Source organism: Rhea americana, unplaced genomic scaffold (assembly GCF_003343005.1).
Source record: "Rhea americana isolate MKP2758 unplaced genomic scaffold, rheAme1 scaffold_19, whole genome shotgun sequence".
Taxonomy (NCBI): domain Eukaryota; kingdom Metazoa; phylum Chordata; class Aves; order Rheiformes; family Rheidae; genus Rhea; species Rhea americana.
In genome coordinates, this window is record NW_028186038.1 from 6,908,840 (window position 1) to 6,925,007 (window position 16,168).

The 16,168-nt window shown below is 53.8% G+C and overlaps 2 protein-coding genes across 4 annotated transcripts in view; one reads left to right on the top strand and one right to left on the bottom strand.

Moving 5' to 3' along the window:
* Positions 1-6,320, bottom strand: part of PPM1M (protein phosphatase, Mg2+/Mn2+ dependent 1M) — a 16,341-nt gene extending 10,021 nt beyond the window's left edge. The window contains exons 1-2 of the mRNA XM_085302570.1: positions 6,158-6,320; positions 5,075-5,187 (exon numbers count right to left, since the gene is read on the bottom strand). Of these exons, the coding sequence (XP_085158696.1) occupies positions 5,075-5,187; positions 6,158-6,320 (276 nt within the window). The remainder of the gene's footprint in view (positions 1-5,074; positions 5,188-6,157) is intronic.
* A 2,823-nt stretch (positions 6,321-9,143) lies between these two features.
* Positions 9,144-16,168, top strand: part of TWF2 (twinfilin actin binding protein 2) — a 28,141-nt gene continuing 21,116 nt past the window's right edge. Inside the window, exons 1-2 of one of the 3 annotated variants that reach the window (XM_085302494.1) lie at positions 9,144-9,323; positions 14,251-14,328. In XM_085302494.1, the coding sequence (XP_085158620.1) occupies positions 9,245-9,323; positions 14,251-14,328 (157 nt within the window). In that variant the 5' untranslated portion in view covers positions 9,144-9,244. Of the gene's footprint in view, positions 9,324-14,033; positions 14,329-16,168 lie in introns of those variants that run through there. The other 2 variants (XM_085302495.1, XM_085302496.1) reach the window with 2 other exon arrangements.

Genomic DNA, 16,168 nt, shown 5'->3' on the forward strand with positions numbered 1-16,168 from the left:
TCGGAGGAGCGTGGAAAACGGGTCCGGAGAGACGGGAGCGCTGCTGGCGATCTCCCGGACGGCCCGTCCGTGGGCGGAGAAGGCGAGCGAAGAGGCAGGCCGAGCTGGGGAGGGGGCTGGAGCCCCGCTGGGGGCAGCGCTCGGGTTCGTGAGTCTGTCCGGTGCGGCGCGGTCCCCCCCGCTCCCCTCCCGCTCCCCGGCGGCCTTAACGGGCGCTGCGGCTCCCGCACAGCTCATGCGACCCGCTCGGCGTTGGAGACGCGGCCCGCGAAGCCGCGCTCTGCCCGCCCGGCGCTGCGCTGGCTCGGGCTCCCGGGGAGGGTCCTGCTCGCTGCCACGCGTCAGACCCCGTCGTGCAAGCGCGCTGAATTTGCGGCCGCGCTCGCCTCGCGGCGGGACCTTCCCTTCCGGAGCGCGTGCCTGTCGCTTGAGGACGCGGCCGAGAGCATCCTTCCCTCCGAGGCGCTCTCGCGGGAGCAGCGCTTGGGCAGCGGTTACGGATGGTGCTCGGGTGTGTTTCTCCCGCTTCGCCTGAGCGGGTGGATGGATAAGGGGTGTCTTGGTAGCTGGCAATGTTTGGGTTCACGTTCATTGCCTCCAGTTGAAGCCCTAGGCCGAGGCGCTGAAGTTCAGGATCTGGTTGAAGAGGGTTTCCTCTGCTGCCTCCATACGCCCCGAGCCCCGTTCCCTCTGCGGAGAGCTCCCCCGAGCCCCGTTCCCTCTGCGGAGAGCTCCCCCGTGGGCCCTGTTGCAGAAGAGCTTGGTCTCTGGTTATCCCCTCCTGTGCCGCTCTGTTAGGACTGTCTTCCCCGGCCTGCAGGGATGCAAATGCCCTGTTGCTTGAAATGGAGCCGCAAGAGATCCGCTCGCTTTGCAAAGCTGATGAGCTGCTATCAGAGAGCACCGACCTTCAGCAACCTTGGAGTGAATTGCAGTAAGCGCTGGCTGAGAGGCAGCAAGATGGCTGTATCCTGTTCTTACGATGTATTGTCAGTCCTGCTGGAAAATAGCCTTTGCCACGCTGCGCTGAGAAGGGTGGCAGAAATAGGCAGGGTTAGATCAAGTCTGTCAGTCCAGCACTTTCCCCTTGGCTGTGTCGGACAACCTGCGTTTGATGTCCGCTCTCTTGTCCTCCCTGGTGTTTCTTATGTGGAGTTAGCCGGGAAGTCGCTCGGGAAAACTTGTCTATGTGCATGTGTTAGGTGGTTTTGAAAGAGCTGGATGGTCTCGCTCTCGCAGCACCTCTGACACCTCTCTAGGTGCGCAGGTTTATGATGCAGCTTCCCTCATCTCTGCTAACTGAACTCACGTAGTGTTCTGGGATGAGCATCAGCATAAACAAATGATGGAGATGCAGGCTGTGATCCAGGGCTTTCTGCAGACCTCTCCATTCCGCAACCCTTTCGCGCAGGTAAGATCTTTGTGCCTCTCTCTCCACTTCAAAGAAAGACTAAAGGCTGTTTTGACCCACTCCTTCATGTCTGTGCCAGAGCGTGGCATAGGTGACTCAGTTCTCTGAATCTGTTTCAGTTTTGTGCTGTGAGTTATCTTTTCCAGGAAGCAATAGCTTCCTTTTTAAATGTAATCTGCTTATATGCCTGTGATGCAGTGCTTAAGGGAAACACCTGATCGGTTTTGGTGTCTTTTGGTTTCCTTTGCCATGCAGGCTTCCCTTCCCTGGCACTGTAGTCATAGTAATTCTTTCACTTTGCAGAGAGCTGATCTGACATCAAATGAGAAGCAGCAGTCCTGCTGCTACTTTCTTTTCCTGTGCTAAGAGCCTGAGGCCTGTTATTTGCCAAGAAGGAGGAATTTTCCAGATCTTCTTCCCACACTCTCTTTTATTATTTATTTTTTTAAATGTTTGTCTCCGTTTTGCAGGAAGGCGTCTGTTCCCAGGATGACTATGATACTACACAGCAGCTGCTTTAGGAGAGGGGCTGCTGGCAAGCAAGCAAGAGATTTTGGTGAATAGTGTATCGAATCAGTTTGGGAACAGGGTGAACGGTGTATGCTGCAGGAGCCCTGGAGTAGCTTTCCAGTGCTACTGAGTCACCACTCTCTGCTGAATCAGTGAATGGCTGAGGTTAGAGGGAACCTCTGGAGATCATCTAGTCCAACCTCTGAACGGTGCGGAGCTGCTCTTTCAAAACATGGGCAGACACAGGCTCATTCATAAATGTCCCGCCCCCCCCCCCCCGACAGTGGTTGGGCTTGGACCTCGACAAGGGGCCTGCTAGATGTTCGTGGAGCAGAGAGCTTGTCGTGATGCCGGAGCTCTTTCTAAGAGGCAGATACAGCTGTGCAAAGCCTCCGTTGGCTGCTTAGTGCCCATTGGGCAACGTGTTGACTTCAGTAAGAGGTCCTGTTGCACAGGCCGGAGGTCTCCCGGTGCCTGCTGGAGAGCAGGGGATGGCCGCAAGCGAGCGAGAGGCTGTGGAAGGAAGCGGCAGCCTTTCCGTCTGGAGAAACGGGCCGTTGGCCTTCCTTTCCGCTTCCCTGCTGGAAGAGGAGGAGGGAAGGCAAACCCATCTCTTCCAGCAGGCAGAAGGGAGAGGAGGTATGTGCGGCGGTGGGCTTCCTCCCGCCGCTCTGAGCGTGGCTGGGTTGGAGGCAGGTGTGGGAGCTGCGTTTCCTTGCCCCGCGGACCGGGCTGCCTTTTCTCCCCTTGCCCTGCCGGGTGCTTCTCCGTGGTCTTTCCCTCATGACCACTTGCTTTGTGGGGCGATAGCGGCTGCTTGGCTTGGTTACCGTGTGCCCAGCATCCGCAGCGTCGGGGCCGCGAGCTGAGGCTGTGGGCGCTGCTGGCTGCGCGGCACCCAATGAACGTGTTTCAGATAATCCACTGGGCTTCATCAGTGCGCCGCGTCCAACGTGAATTTTCAGCAGCTGCTCAGGAGGAAGTGAGAATTCGGTATCAGCTGGCAGCCTGAAGGGGAGGGACCTGTCTGGGCGACTTGGAAACTTGAGTGACCTCCTTTTCCTTTTGCAGCCAGCCACAAGAAGCGGGTGTGCTGGCAGGCGTAGGGATCTGCGCTTTTAATCTGCCTAATTGGCCCTGGGGGAGCGAGAACCGTCACTGTTTCGGGTTTATCGGCTTTTTGGGAGGAGAAGATGCCTAATGGGGAGGGAAAAGGAAGGCGATAGCGGTGCTCGCTCGGGGAGTGTGGGAACTCGGAGTTTGTCAGGGATGAGCAGTAGCTCAGCTTTTAACCTGGAGGCAAGGGACAATCTCTTTTTTTTTTTTAAGGTGTATGTGGCAGCTCACCCAAAGATGATGGTGAGAAAACTGGGCTGCTGCGGGTAACTGTCGGGCAGGGTGGGGAAATGTGGTGAGGCTGTTTAAGGGTTGCTGTGGGTTCCTTATGCCTGGAAACTTGCTTTTTGACTGCAGCTGGGATGCAGTTACCAGATGGTGTTTTACAGCCTGCGTTCAGCCCTGAGCTGCGTTACGTGGAGACAGTGCTCAGTCCCCTGGTTTAAATCCAGGGTTAGCCGCGGTGGCTTAGTAAAGACATGCTGATCATGTAGACCTGAGGCAAAGTTTTGACATTGGTGGAAAATTATCCGATTACTTTGAGGTTTTCAGTGGCTTCTGGGGGATCTTTCTGATCTGAGTGGAAGAAAGTCTCTTAAAAGGTTTTTCTTTGTTCTAGAAAGTGAAGAAATCTGTGTTTTCTAAGGGGAACTACTAATGCATAGATTTCTTCAATTAAAAAAAAAATGATGTCTTTTCTTCCACAAAGAGATGTACTGGAGTTGTAGGAATTAGTTCTGGGGGAGTGACAGGTTGTGGCTGAAAGCGAGGATAGGAGAACATGGGGCAGATCCCCAAATAACGTGCCTGGCAGGGGATGGTGAGAACAGCACGTTTTGTAGCTTCTGAGCTTGGCCTCTGCATAGGGAGAGGGTTCTTCAGGGGATGCCACCTGGAGCTCTCACCAGCGTGTACCTCGGTTTACCTGCCTCAAACCGGCTGCATTGCTCACTGGACGTTTCTGGGGTAGCAGGGGGTTTGCTCATAACGCCAAGCTCACCTTCAAAAGCAGCAGGTCTTCTGGCTCTTAAAATAGAAGAAAGCTCCAAGACTTTGTCCCGCAGAGCGTTTGAAGGGTGGCTCCTCTGCGAGCTGCCGCAAAAGCGCTGCTTACCGTCCTGCAGAGTGGCAGTACGGATGGGGAAGTGATGGGGTTAAGGACAAGCTGTTGCTGTGACCGCACGGGGCAGGCATTGCCAGATGGCTGAAACGATGAGGAACTCTCCCCTTCGCCCGCTCACATGGCTCCTGTCTCCTTCCGCCGGGCTGGGAGGAAGGGCTGGCTCCGTATGTGCGTGGCTGGCTGTTTTTGGTAGCAGCTTCGAGAGGATGCAGGGGGTAACCTGCTAACCTGTGGTTACAGGCAGGTCCATCGGCATTGTGGCTTCAGTGTACAAAGAGAAGGGTTGGATGGTCCTTGCTAGCAGGGTCCCTGGCGTGAGAACAGTGCCAGTTTGGGTGGGAAAGGAAAGTGGTGTGGTGATGGATTCAGCTAGATGGTTCCTTTTGTCTTGTACAGTCAGCGTGCCTCTGAGCAGAGGTGGCAGGGCTCGTTGGGGAGCTGTAACGAGGTGTCGTCTGCGTTGCACTCGGGGGGCCGTGGGATGGTGAGGCCATCGCTTTTCAGCGCATGCCAGGCGTGGGAGCGCTCTGTCCTTTGTATGTCTCACAGCCCAAGACGTGTGTTTGTGACTCTTGGAGCTTGCTAAAAAGTGACCAAAATGCCGTCATGGCTCAGAAGGTGGAGAGAGGCAGGCTTTACCCCCTACAGAAGTTTCATTTGAGCCACAATTTGGTAGATGCCCAATAATTAAAGCCCCTTGAAGTTAAGCACTTAGTCACTAGAGTAAAGGAAACCCCTTGGAAAGTGTGTTGAGAGCCTTTAAATGAAATGAGATCTCTGCCAGGATCCATCCTTTGGTTCTAGGCCCATGACACCTGATCTAGTGCTCCTAGTCATGGCTTTGCGCTCGGGAGACTGGGAAAAGAAGGAACAACCGGTTGGACGGTTTTGAAGGGGCTAAATTCAGACAGTACCGTGTGGAGCGGGGCGATGGCTTTGCCCTCAGAGGCTGCGTCATTGGACATCGAGGGGCTGAATCCCCTGACGAGTGTTTTCTGGAGGGTGTAGCGGGTACTGCGTCTCCCAGCTAGGGGAAAAGTTGGGCTAATTCCGATCAGAAACTAGGAGATGCCGAAGCAGAGAAAGGAGGAGTTCTCAAATATACGCGTGGAAAATGAGGCGTTGCAAAGCAAATTGATCCCAGTACGCAAACGGCTGAAAGTCCTCGCCCAGATTACAAACCCTGCCTAGAGAGTCATCTGCGTTAAACCCTCATGAGGAATAGAGCCTAGCCTCATGGAAAATTGGAAAAAGCTTTGGTTGTGTCCTCTCTTGCTCGGATGGATTTTTTTTTTCCTTTCTTTCTTTTTTTTTCTTGATTTCTGAGCTTTTTCACAGAATTGTCCATGACAGACTTTTATTATTATTATTATTATTTTTTATGATGAGAAATAAAATCTCCCTAGTGTCTTAAATTGGCCAGAGCTGTCCATATGAAAGCACTCTGTAATGAGCAGGCTGAGCAGGTGATATGTGATGGAGTTGCATTGGGACAGGCTGAAAAGGAGGGTTTTTAGCAACGGTGGCTCTTTTGTGCCTCCTCTTCCATAGAGCTTGGCTTGTCCAGCAGAGGCTGAAGCTGGGCAGGATGGTTTGTGGTGTGCCTTTTGCAGTGATAGCCTGGTTTGTCCTTCAGCATTTCCTCAACTACTCTGTGGCCAGGCACCCTTTGGTTAAAGTGGTGGGTTTGGTCTGGACTAGAGAGCCAAAGGCATCAGATCTTGTTTCCACTTTACACAGGGAGCCCAAATGGAGCAGAACATCTAAATCACTTCAATGTTGGCAGTCTCCCAACACCTTTCCAGAGGTCCTACGTCTTAGGCAGGATGTGCAGGTTCTGCCTGGGTTTCTAGCTTGCTGCCCAAAGGGTCAGTGAGAAGTCCTGGCCAGCCCCACCGCCACGAGCACTGCACACTGTGGCGTGCACAGCATGCCTCTTCTTTCTGGGCTGGAGGGGTCTGGAGACCAGACAAACTGTAAGGTGAAAACCTACTCACTTATGCTCAGTGTCAGCAAGGAAGAAAGACTGATGTAGTATAGGTGGCACCTCATTTTCGTTTTGGAGAAGAGAGAAGATGAAACTTGATAGGGGTAAAAACTGGGAGACGACATGAAGGGGAACAAAAACTTTTCATGGGTAATTTTTTGCCAAATGTCCATGTTGCGTTCTTGTGTTGTTTCGTGACTTACTCATCCATGGTGGGTGTAGTGCCGAGCCATTGGGAGCTCCAGAGGGAGGTGAAAACCAGCAGGCTCTTCCTTTGGTGCAGAATTAACACACCAGTTCTTGAGCAGAAATCGCTATGCAGATTGCATGCAAGCCTGGGGCGTTCTGGCAAGGTGGCAGTCTGCTCTGCAGCCTCGCGGAGCTCCAGCGCTCCCCTCGGGGGCAAGCCAGGGTGCCAGGTCCTGGTCAAGAGGACATCCGCTGTGTTGCTGGTGCGTTTCTGCCTGTCCCTTTGAGGTCTGCGTCCCAGGGGTCGCAGGCATAGTGCACACGCTGCACCCCCAAGCAGAGGGGCTGCAACCGTGAAAGGAAAGCAGCTGCTTGGAGTCGCTTCAACGTGAAGATTATGTCCGGAGAATGAAAGATTGATGGCCAGGGGCTCAGGTTGCCTGTCGGGAGGCCCAGGTGACTCGACGTGTTCGGGAAGGCATCCGTTTCAGGGAACATGTATTATTGATCCAGAAGCACTGAGCTGTCGCCAGGCCGCGGGGTGATCGGGAAGGTTCGGCAAACGGCGGTCTGCTCTCCTCCCCCGCGAGGCGGGCGGGCGCGTGAGGGGCTGCCAGGGCCTGGGGAAGCACTGTTTTGCTTCCCTGGCTGTTTGCCAGGCAGGTGCCTCTTACACCATCGCGCCCTCGAGGAGAGCCTGGGTGGTTGCTGTGGCTACAGTGTCATCGGTGTACTGCGGTGGCTCGTCCCTGAGGTTTGGTTGACAGAGCGGATGCATTGGAAGAGAGGGCTTGGAAGGCAGTGTACCGTGGGCCTCGTGTGGCCTGGCCCTTCTTAAATGCACTAACTGGGGTTGTAACCACTGGTAAGACCTGTCTTAAAGACAGCTTTTGTGCTGCTATGGCTCACAAGGCTTTTGGGCACTGTGAGGCTTGAAGCCCAGCATTTAAGTCTCCTTGGGATAGGTCCATATTCGAGGCAAATAGCTGTTTGTCAGGGTGGAGGAGAAGGTGGCTTCATTCTGGCTCCAAAACCTCTATTGGTTGAATAGATGGTTCCCCTGCAACTATTTGGGTGCCCCACTGATCTCGAAGGACTGAGTCCTGGCGCTCCATCTCACCTCATTCAGCTGGTCAGTGTTGGTCGACAAGGGATGAGCTGTGTTTGTCCCAGGAGCCCCTGGTGTGATACAGCAGCTTGCCCGCACAGACACCTGAAGGGCAAGCATCTGTTCTCCCAATTCTTGTCCTCCTGGCCATACTGAAGCTGCCCAGCCTGAGTGATGGGGGCTGCTGGACTCCTAGGAAGGAGGCCTCTCCTCTCTGCAGTGTTCCCCTGGGCTTGTGGGACTTGAGAAGCTCTGCTGGTATCTGCAAACCACAATGCAGATGAGAGAGGGAGGTATTGCATAACTCAGGCTGGCTGGAGGGGATTTTTGAGCTAAACATCTGGATTTATGTGATTTCATAGCACCAGCATGAAAAATAATGCAGGAGGAGTGCTTGAGAAGGCGTGGGTGTTTGCCCATGCTGTGCTGAATGTCTGCATAGCTTTCTGTGCTCCCACATGAGACAGGTGTCGAGTTGCTTTAGTGGGTTGTAGGCTTTGGGGCTGGACTGAGAAATTGCCTGGAAGGCTCTAAAGGAATAACATTTTGCAGCTCCTGTAGGAAACAAGTTCTCTGGAGAAGTCTGTGTGCTCTCGATATTGCATGTTTTTGTTGCTCTAACCTGCTGTTTGTGTTTTCCTGAAATCCTCTGTGGCTGAATGCTAAGGCTACTCTGCCCAGCCAGGCAGCATCTTCAGAAGTCAACAGGCTCGTGGCTGCAGATCCTGGGTTCCCTTCAAACACCCTCACCTGAAGTTGGAAGCAGTCCTCTCTGAGTCCAGCTGCTTTTGTTCTCTAACTCAACCATGGTCCTTCCTAGAGATGCCTACCCCAGGCATTTGAATCAAGTGACAGTGGCTCTTGAGGTGGCTGTGATCCCACACTGCCTATAACAGCTGGTCTGGCTGGGCCCGATGCCTCCTTCAAGCTGGGAGAGGACAGGTCTGGCTTCTGACATGGGCCCCCTACTCTGATCAGGCCCTCTGTGTAGAGGGCATAGCAAGGCTGAGTCACGGAAAGGATGGCCAGAAAGTTCTCAAGATGCCACTTAGCTCAGCCAGCCTTAAAGCAGTGGTGTACCTGGCAGGTGGCTGGAGGTCTTTCTAGGCAGGTTGGGCAGGTCCTTTCTGGGATTTGGTTATCTTTATTGCTAGAAAATTTCCTAAATGCCAAGGCAGGACCACACTTACTGTTTTTTAATGACTGCCATTTCTGGCTGAAGAACTGATGAAAATAGTTCACCGTTTCACCCCTTGTTCTTCTCACCTTTGAGCTGAGCAACTCCAGCTTCTTCAGTATCTCCTTGTACGCTGCTGTCCACTAGACACTCTACAGCTGGCATATGCCTTTCTCCTAGCACGATGTTGAGCCTGGAAGTGCTATGCTAACCAAAGTCTTATCAGCACCAAATAATGTGGCTGTGGTTGAAGGCTGTGCTCTTGTTTATGCTTTTGGGAATGACTTTGCTTTTTTGTTGTTGTTGTTTGGTTGGTTTTTTTGCAACAGTGTGATGTTGTTAACCCATATTTAGCTTGTGACCCAGCATAACCCCCTGTTCCCCAGAACTACTGGACCAGCTGTTCCCTACCTTGTGTCAGTGTAGCTGGCTATTCTTGTCCCAGTACAGTACTATGCTCTTCCTATTGAGTTTCATCCTATTTCTTTTTTTCCAGCCTGTTTCTCCAATCTGCTGAGAGAACGGTGAACTCTCCTCCTTGTCCTCCAGTGCACATTTGCATCTCTTCTAACTTCCAAGTTACAACTGCAGAAGGCACACTATTGCAACTGTCAGAGCTGTTCATGAAAATGTGGAGTGGGACTGGACCCACCACAGGCCCTTGGGAGATCTTGCTTGATCCAAGCTTTAGTAACTTCCAGAGTGAGTTATTCACACAGTATTGTGTCTTTGCTGTAGGGATTCACCAAGACCATGTTTCCTAAACTGACTTACGAAACTTGAGACAGTTAAAAACCTGAGGGGAGCTGAGATCCATGAACTCCCGTGCTTCTGCGTGGCCCACAGGCCTGTTCCTCCGTTGGAAGGAATTAGACTGATCTGAAGCAATTCGTTCTCGATAGATCCCTGCTGGCTGTAGCCCAGCTTGTGTTTGGTTTTGGATTGTTTGGTTTGTTCCAGGATTTTCCAGGAACTCATGTTAAGCTGGTGAGTTTCTGATTACCCCCTTCCCTCCCGCTCCCAAAGGCAGGTGGCATGTACGTCCCCTTCCATTCTTCTGCTCTGTCACTCGTCCTTCTCCAGTTGTCACGTGGGAGCTGCTACCGGTTCTGAGCCTCTGTCAAACAGCACTGTAAGTACGCTCTGTGAAGCTCATAAAGTCCAGCCAATTTGAAAGCATCTGGCTTGTCTAAGCACTTTCTAGACCTCTCTCTGGTGTGGTCGTGCCCTTTTTTTCCAGGGATCTGTTGTGCTCACTGCCTGCATGCTCTAGGCTTGCTGTCGTGCAGTGTAGGGAGAGCTGATTGCCAGCCACGTTGGCTCACGCTCTCCTTGCTCCCTTGCACAGCTGGAGCGGAAATGTTGCTGTGGGGATCTCTGTCGGGCATGGTTAGCCCGGCTGCACATCAGCCTTCCTAGTGCTTTGCCCAGCTTCCCCTTACTGCTTCTTTGGATTCCTCCTTTCTCACCTCACCTAGTTTCCAAATGCGAAAAGGAAGCCTCAGGAAAAGAAGCCAGCAAAGCTTGTGGTTTACCCTGGCTGGTCTCTGACTGTCCCCAAATGGCCATGTTGTAGAGATGTGTGTACAGACTGTGGGCTCTCTGAGGAACTGTCAGCTCTAATGAATTTTTGACCTTCAGACTTGTCTCCATCCTAACCCACCTCCTGACTCTCTGGCCTCCCCTGGCTCGAAGCGCCTTGGTGGTGTTTTACTATTTTAATTTGCCATCTCTTCTGTACTGGTTCACATCAAACTGATAGGATCTGGTTTTGATTTGATTTTATTAAAAAACAAAACAAAACAAACCCACTGTGTCCTAAGAACCTGTTGGACAGCTGTGGCCTGCTGGAGTTAGTTTCCCGCCAGCACAGTGCATGGGGCTCTGGGTGAGCTGGCTGCTGTCAAAAGCCTTGCTCTGTTTGTCCGGGTCAGCAGCCGAGGGAGGTCCACGCTGGATTAACGCGCAGCTTCTTCCACCCTTTAACTGATGCCTGGAGCCTTTCATACCGTCTCTATCGCTCTGCGCCTCGGTGCCAAGGTACCGCTCACCTCCCTCTGCAGGCTAACGTGTCCTCCCTTCCCCCTGCCAGCAGCAGCAGGCTGTTGCCTTTTGTATTAATATTTCAGGCATGCAAGGCATCTCATCACGGCTGCTAGGCCATTTAAGTCGTAATCATGCTGTAATGTAACAGTTTCTGGGCTTGTACTGAAAACCTTCCTAGCTAGCTGCTTCCTCTTCCTCTTCGCTGGGTCATGATTCTGGGTTGCAACAGACAGAAGGGAATTTCAAAGACACCCAAGTGATTTTTAAAGTGGAAATTTCTTCTTCCTCCCCCCCCCCTTTTTTTAAAAAATTTCAATGAAATTTATGACCAGATGGTTCTCGGGCCCATGTTCCAATCTCCTCGCTATGATGGGGTCCTCCTGGAAGCAGTTACCTGTGGTTTTCCGTATCCTGTTAAAACCTTTGGAACAAACAGAAGTCCAAGTATTAGACCTGTGCTTGAAATGACCAAATGAATTATTCAAGTATGAATTCAATGCTTTTGGCTGGTCCTAATGTTTTCAGGTGTGCGGAGGGGCGGGCGAGTGGCTGGGCATTTGCCCACGCTCCTGGCCGTTCTGCTCAGTGCTGTGCACCCTTGCCTCTGGGAAGGATGCTGAGTGATTTGCAGGTCTCTGTTAGCACTGCAGAGCTTTGATCTTTCTTCTCAATACTTGGTGCTGTAGGACCATCTGAGACAAATGCTTTTCTCTTCTCTCTCCTGATTTGGTGCAGTAACAGGAATCGGTGAGAGTTAGACTTACTAGGACTTTTTGTTTCTTGTACTAGGCTTCCCAGGTGTATAAGTCTCTCTTTTCTTATTCCACGCCTATGTGAAACCTGGTGGATTGGCAATAGCCACAGATGCTGCTGGAAGGGAACAGCCCATCTCAATGAGGAAGAGAAGCTAAAAATATCAGAGTGGCCTTGGGTGGAAGCTGTGGGAGCAAGGCAAGCTCAGAGCTGGTGCTGGGAGAAGAAAAAGGTCATGGCAATAGGGAGAGCCATGAGTCTGGATGCTGGTGAAGGAAAAAGGACAGTTTTCTAGTGGTGGGATTACCACAACAAAATGTCTGTCTGCCCTAAAACACCGTTGGGGACTAGATGGTACTGTCCTGTCCCTCACTGAGGTGCCTTTACCAGGTCTCTGCATGCCTTTACCTGCTGCTGCTGGTGTGTCTGGTGTCCTGCTGAGATAAAATCTTCTATTGTTTGTGGGATACCGGCCCAGGAGCTAGTTCTCTTTCCATTTTTGCTGCCTTTTTTGATAGAAGAAGAAATCTTGAGGGAGAGGGAAGATATCAAGACCTGTGATCAGGCCTGTTTTCCAACCAGTTTTCAAACTGGTAGACAGTTGCAGCTCAGACTTCTGATGTTGGGGAGCAGTCTGCACTGCCGGTGCCCAGCTGTTTGCATACAGGAAGCAGTAGTTCCTTGTGGGGCTCCACAGGGTGTCCTGATCCACCTCTTTGGTTGTATCTTTAGCATTTCCATATGGACAAGGAGAAAATTACATGTCCACTTATTTCCTTCTTCCTCAGGGGCTATGTGAGCTGCAGGCATGTGGCAGGCCCCTGCCCAAGGTCTTTTTTGGGGGGACCAAAAGCACCATTGTGTGACCTAGTTGGTGGCTTTGGGCTTAACCCTGTGTTTGCTTGAGCTGGCTGCATGCAGTCTGGAGGCTTTCCGCCTGCGTCTCCCCTCTGCGTGCAGCGGTGCTGGAGGCGGCTGCATGGGAGCTCAGGGCTTGTGCCCAAGGACGTGTTTTCTTTGCAGCGGTCCCACAGCAGTGCCCAGGTGTCCGGTGTCCACGATGCTGGCGAGACTGAAGTGGAACAGATACGGCCCCTGGTGGCAGGGGACGGCTCATCCTGAGCAGGGCTGACTGGTGGCCACAGCATCTTTCTGCACTGTTCTCCACTGGCTGAGTAGTGACGGCTTCCTGTGCAAAGCTACACGCTGCGGACGTGAGAGCTTGTGGGCTTCTCTGCAGGTGCTTGGGGAGCAAAGCAGGCCCCCTTGCAAAGGCCAGCTGCAAACTGCTTAGGAAAGGCCAGATGCAAAGGCAACTGAAGTGACATGGCACAGTGATGGGAATGGGGGCTGCTTGTGATGGTCTGAGCATTGATCCTGAAGTGTCCTAAGAGGGGAGGCTGCCTAGGGAGAACCAGGTATCTGATCTCTGCAGTGCTGGTATCTATACTATCTCTAAAAGTGCCAGAGCTGTCTGCAGCTTAGAAGTTGGGATGTTCCAGCTGGGGTGTCCTTGAGTAAGTAGCATGCCCACGTTCACTGCTTTGAAATGGGTGTGCACAGAGCAAGCACGTCAAGAAGAGCAGCTCTGGGAAGGTCCCTCTCCGGGGAACCTCTGGGCCGTGCTGGTTGGGGTTCCTCCCATAGGCCTCCATGCAGTTGGCAGTGGTTGCCTTTCTCGACCTTTCATCTCTTGGAAACACTGAAGAGTCTGTGCTCCTCGTGGAGGTTTGAACCCTGTTGATCGCAGCTCTCCGTGCAGTATCCTTGCCCTCCAGGGAATCTCCTGGCCTGCACCTGGGGACGCATTTTGGCATGTCACTGGACTGGAGTTCAGTGGGAACTGGGCACTGAGGTTGGAAATGCTCCTTGGCCTAGGGCTCAGCCCCTCCAACCTGGATCTCCGGTGTTGTCTTCACCTCAGGTCCTCCACATGGTTTTCCTGGGTGGGCTGTGGGGCACAGGGCCAGTGACGCTCTCTGACAGATTAAGGCCCGAACCCCAGCTTGAACTTGCTTATTCAGCCCCTCGCAGCTCTTCAGGCAAGATGCAGCTTCCCAGGCCCAGCCTTGCGGGCGCCGCTTCCGAGCGGCGCAGCAGCGTCCGGGTGCTTTGCTCGGTGTGCGCGGCTGCAGAGGTGCCAGGGAGCGGGCTGGCGTGGCTGAAACCGGCAGGGCAGCCGCTGCCGATCCCGCTGTCTGAGAACGTAACCTTCTCCGAGGTGATCTGCAAACGGGGGAGCAGTTCCCCCTTCTTCCGCCTTGAGGGGCTCGAATCCAGAGCGGAGACTCCGGTCTGGGCGGATGCCGGCCTCCGGCCGCCTGGGGGGGCGGGCAGCGCCGCGGCTCGGCAGCCCCCCGGCGCGGGGCCTGGCCGTCGGGGCCGTCCGCCTGTCGGGACATACTCCAGCCACCCCTCGTGCAAACCTCGCTGCTCTGTAAAGTTAATAAACTTGTCACTTGAGCTCTGCCCGCCTGCACCAGCCAAGCCATCATCTAAATTTGGGTGATTATGTTCACCCAGGCCAAGGATCAAGTTCTCTGGATCACATGTGCTCCCAGCTGCTACTTAACTCTGAAGCCTCTGGGAGCCGCAGCACTTCACTTCCCCTGATGAAAGGCTAATGAAGCCAGTTGTTTGGTTTTTTGTATTATTATTATTTTTACTAAAACTGTCCTTTGCACTAGTGTTTTTTGTTTTTTTTTTTTTTAAGGTTTTGTCCTGCCAAGTTCTGTGTCTCCGCAGCCCGTGCTGCTCTCCCGTTGAAGAGCAGTGTAACAGCACCTGGTCTGATTGCTAAGTCTGACCACAATGTTTCTGATTCTTTCAGCAACCACAGAATTAAGGGACTTCTTTGCCAAAGCCCGGAATGGTTCCGTTCGGCTCATCAAAGTCGTCATTGAGGAGGGTAAGTCCTGTTTTTCAGTGCTTTGATCCGTGCTGTGCTGTGTCGCTGTTTGACGTCTCCTTTCCGCTTCGTGGCTGTAGGCGAATGTGGCGTTGTGGAAGAGGACCTGTGCTGCTGGCGCCCCGTGGACAGTCCTGCTGGGGGCTTCGGGAACACGGCAGCCTAGAACGGAGCAGCGGGCGCCGAGCAGGGGGGATGCGGGTGAAGCGCTACGGGCGCAAAATGGGGCTCGGGGCCGATCCGTGCTGGGGGTGGGGTGCTGGCGAGCAGCTTCCAGCAGGCAGAGCCGCGCAGCCTCCGCTCGGTGACGCGGGCACGCTGCCGCTGCCCGGCACGACTTTGCCGTTGGAGCGGCTGTGCGGGGAGCTGGTGTCTGCGCTCGTGAGCCGAGATAGGTGCTGGGCTCCGGATGGCTTTTGCTGCCTCCAAACTGAAGTGCTATGTTGCAGGGAGCCCTGCAATAGGCTGCCGTGGTGACAAGTGCTACGGAAGCATGTGCAAAGTGGGCGGCAGCCTCCCAAAGCAACAGGGGCGTTCGGAGACGGCAGCACACGGAGCAGCTTGTGCTCCCTTCGGAGACGGTGTGGGGGGGGAGCGCCTCGGCTGCCCGGAGCGGGGCCGAGCTCTTCGCCCTCGGTCGTGCTTGCAGGCTCTCCCAGCTCTCAAAAGCAGCAGTGGAAGATGTGGTCTTTGAACCCACCCGACTGCAGCACCTGCTGCTTCTTGCTGGCGTTACGCTGGGGGCTGCCTGTAGCCCCATTTGCAGGCTGTAGGCTGGTGCAGGCCTACTTGGGTTTGGCTTGGTAAAAGGTGACTTAATTGCCTCTATATTTATCAAATAAGCGAATGGAACAAAGCACTGATTTAGCTTCTCGGCGGGGAACCCGTGGTGTAGGTTTTTCCATAACCTCAGTCTCATACAATCGCGTGAATGATTTGTTTCTGGTGCGAGCGTGGACGTTAGCGCCGTGCCCTGCCAGGCTGCCGTCGCTGGCCCCAGCGGGTGGGGAGTCCGGGCACTGGTAAGCGAGAAGGGGTTTGCCGGAGCTCGGCAGCCGGCGCGACGTTTGGGCTCCCTTCCTCCTGGTGCTCCGGGAGCACTGCTGCTCCGAATCGCAGGAGGGCCTTCGGCTTGGCACTGCCACGGCGTGTGGATGTGTCTAAACCTCAGTGTCTTGCAGGGCAGAGATGATCCCTCTCCTCTGCTCTAGCATGAAGGAGCCCTGATCGGGCAGACGGTGCTAGAATAAAACAAGAATAACCTTGCACTGAAGCTCTGTGAGCACAAGCAGCAAACACTGAGACGTGTAATCTGTGCTGCCGCCTCCAGTGCTGAACGCGGCTGCAGGAGCCGGGGCGAAACCCGTCTTAAAGGGCCCATTTCAACCTGCAGAGTGGTCTAGGATTTTCTTTTGGACGAGCAGCATAGCCCTGGATTTGGAGGGTCTCTTCACGGTGATTATGTTCTTTCGGCTCCTTTTCTTTTTGGAAAGAGCCAGGCTTTTGTTAGGATAAGTCCTAAAGGCTCAGCCTGTAGTTAAGGTGTGAGGACTCAGCGCTGACTTTAGGTTGTGGCTAGTGCTACCAGCAGGAGAGGCTTTGCCATCAATGGAAACCACGTTCCACCGTCTCCGCGGGGCCGAATGGGATGTGTTTATCTGTGCGATGTGTCCCTGTCAGCAGCTGCTTTTCAGACCGGCTGCATTTGGCAGTGTCTTGTGCGCCAGGGTCCAGCTCTCCCCTCCCCGTCCCCAGCCCCGCCGCCCTCCTGCAGAGGGGATGGAGAGCAGAGCCTCCAGCCCTGCTGAGCGGGTTGTGGAGGGGGCTTCTGCCCTTGCCT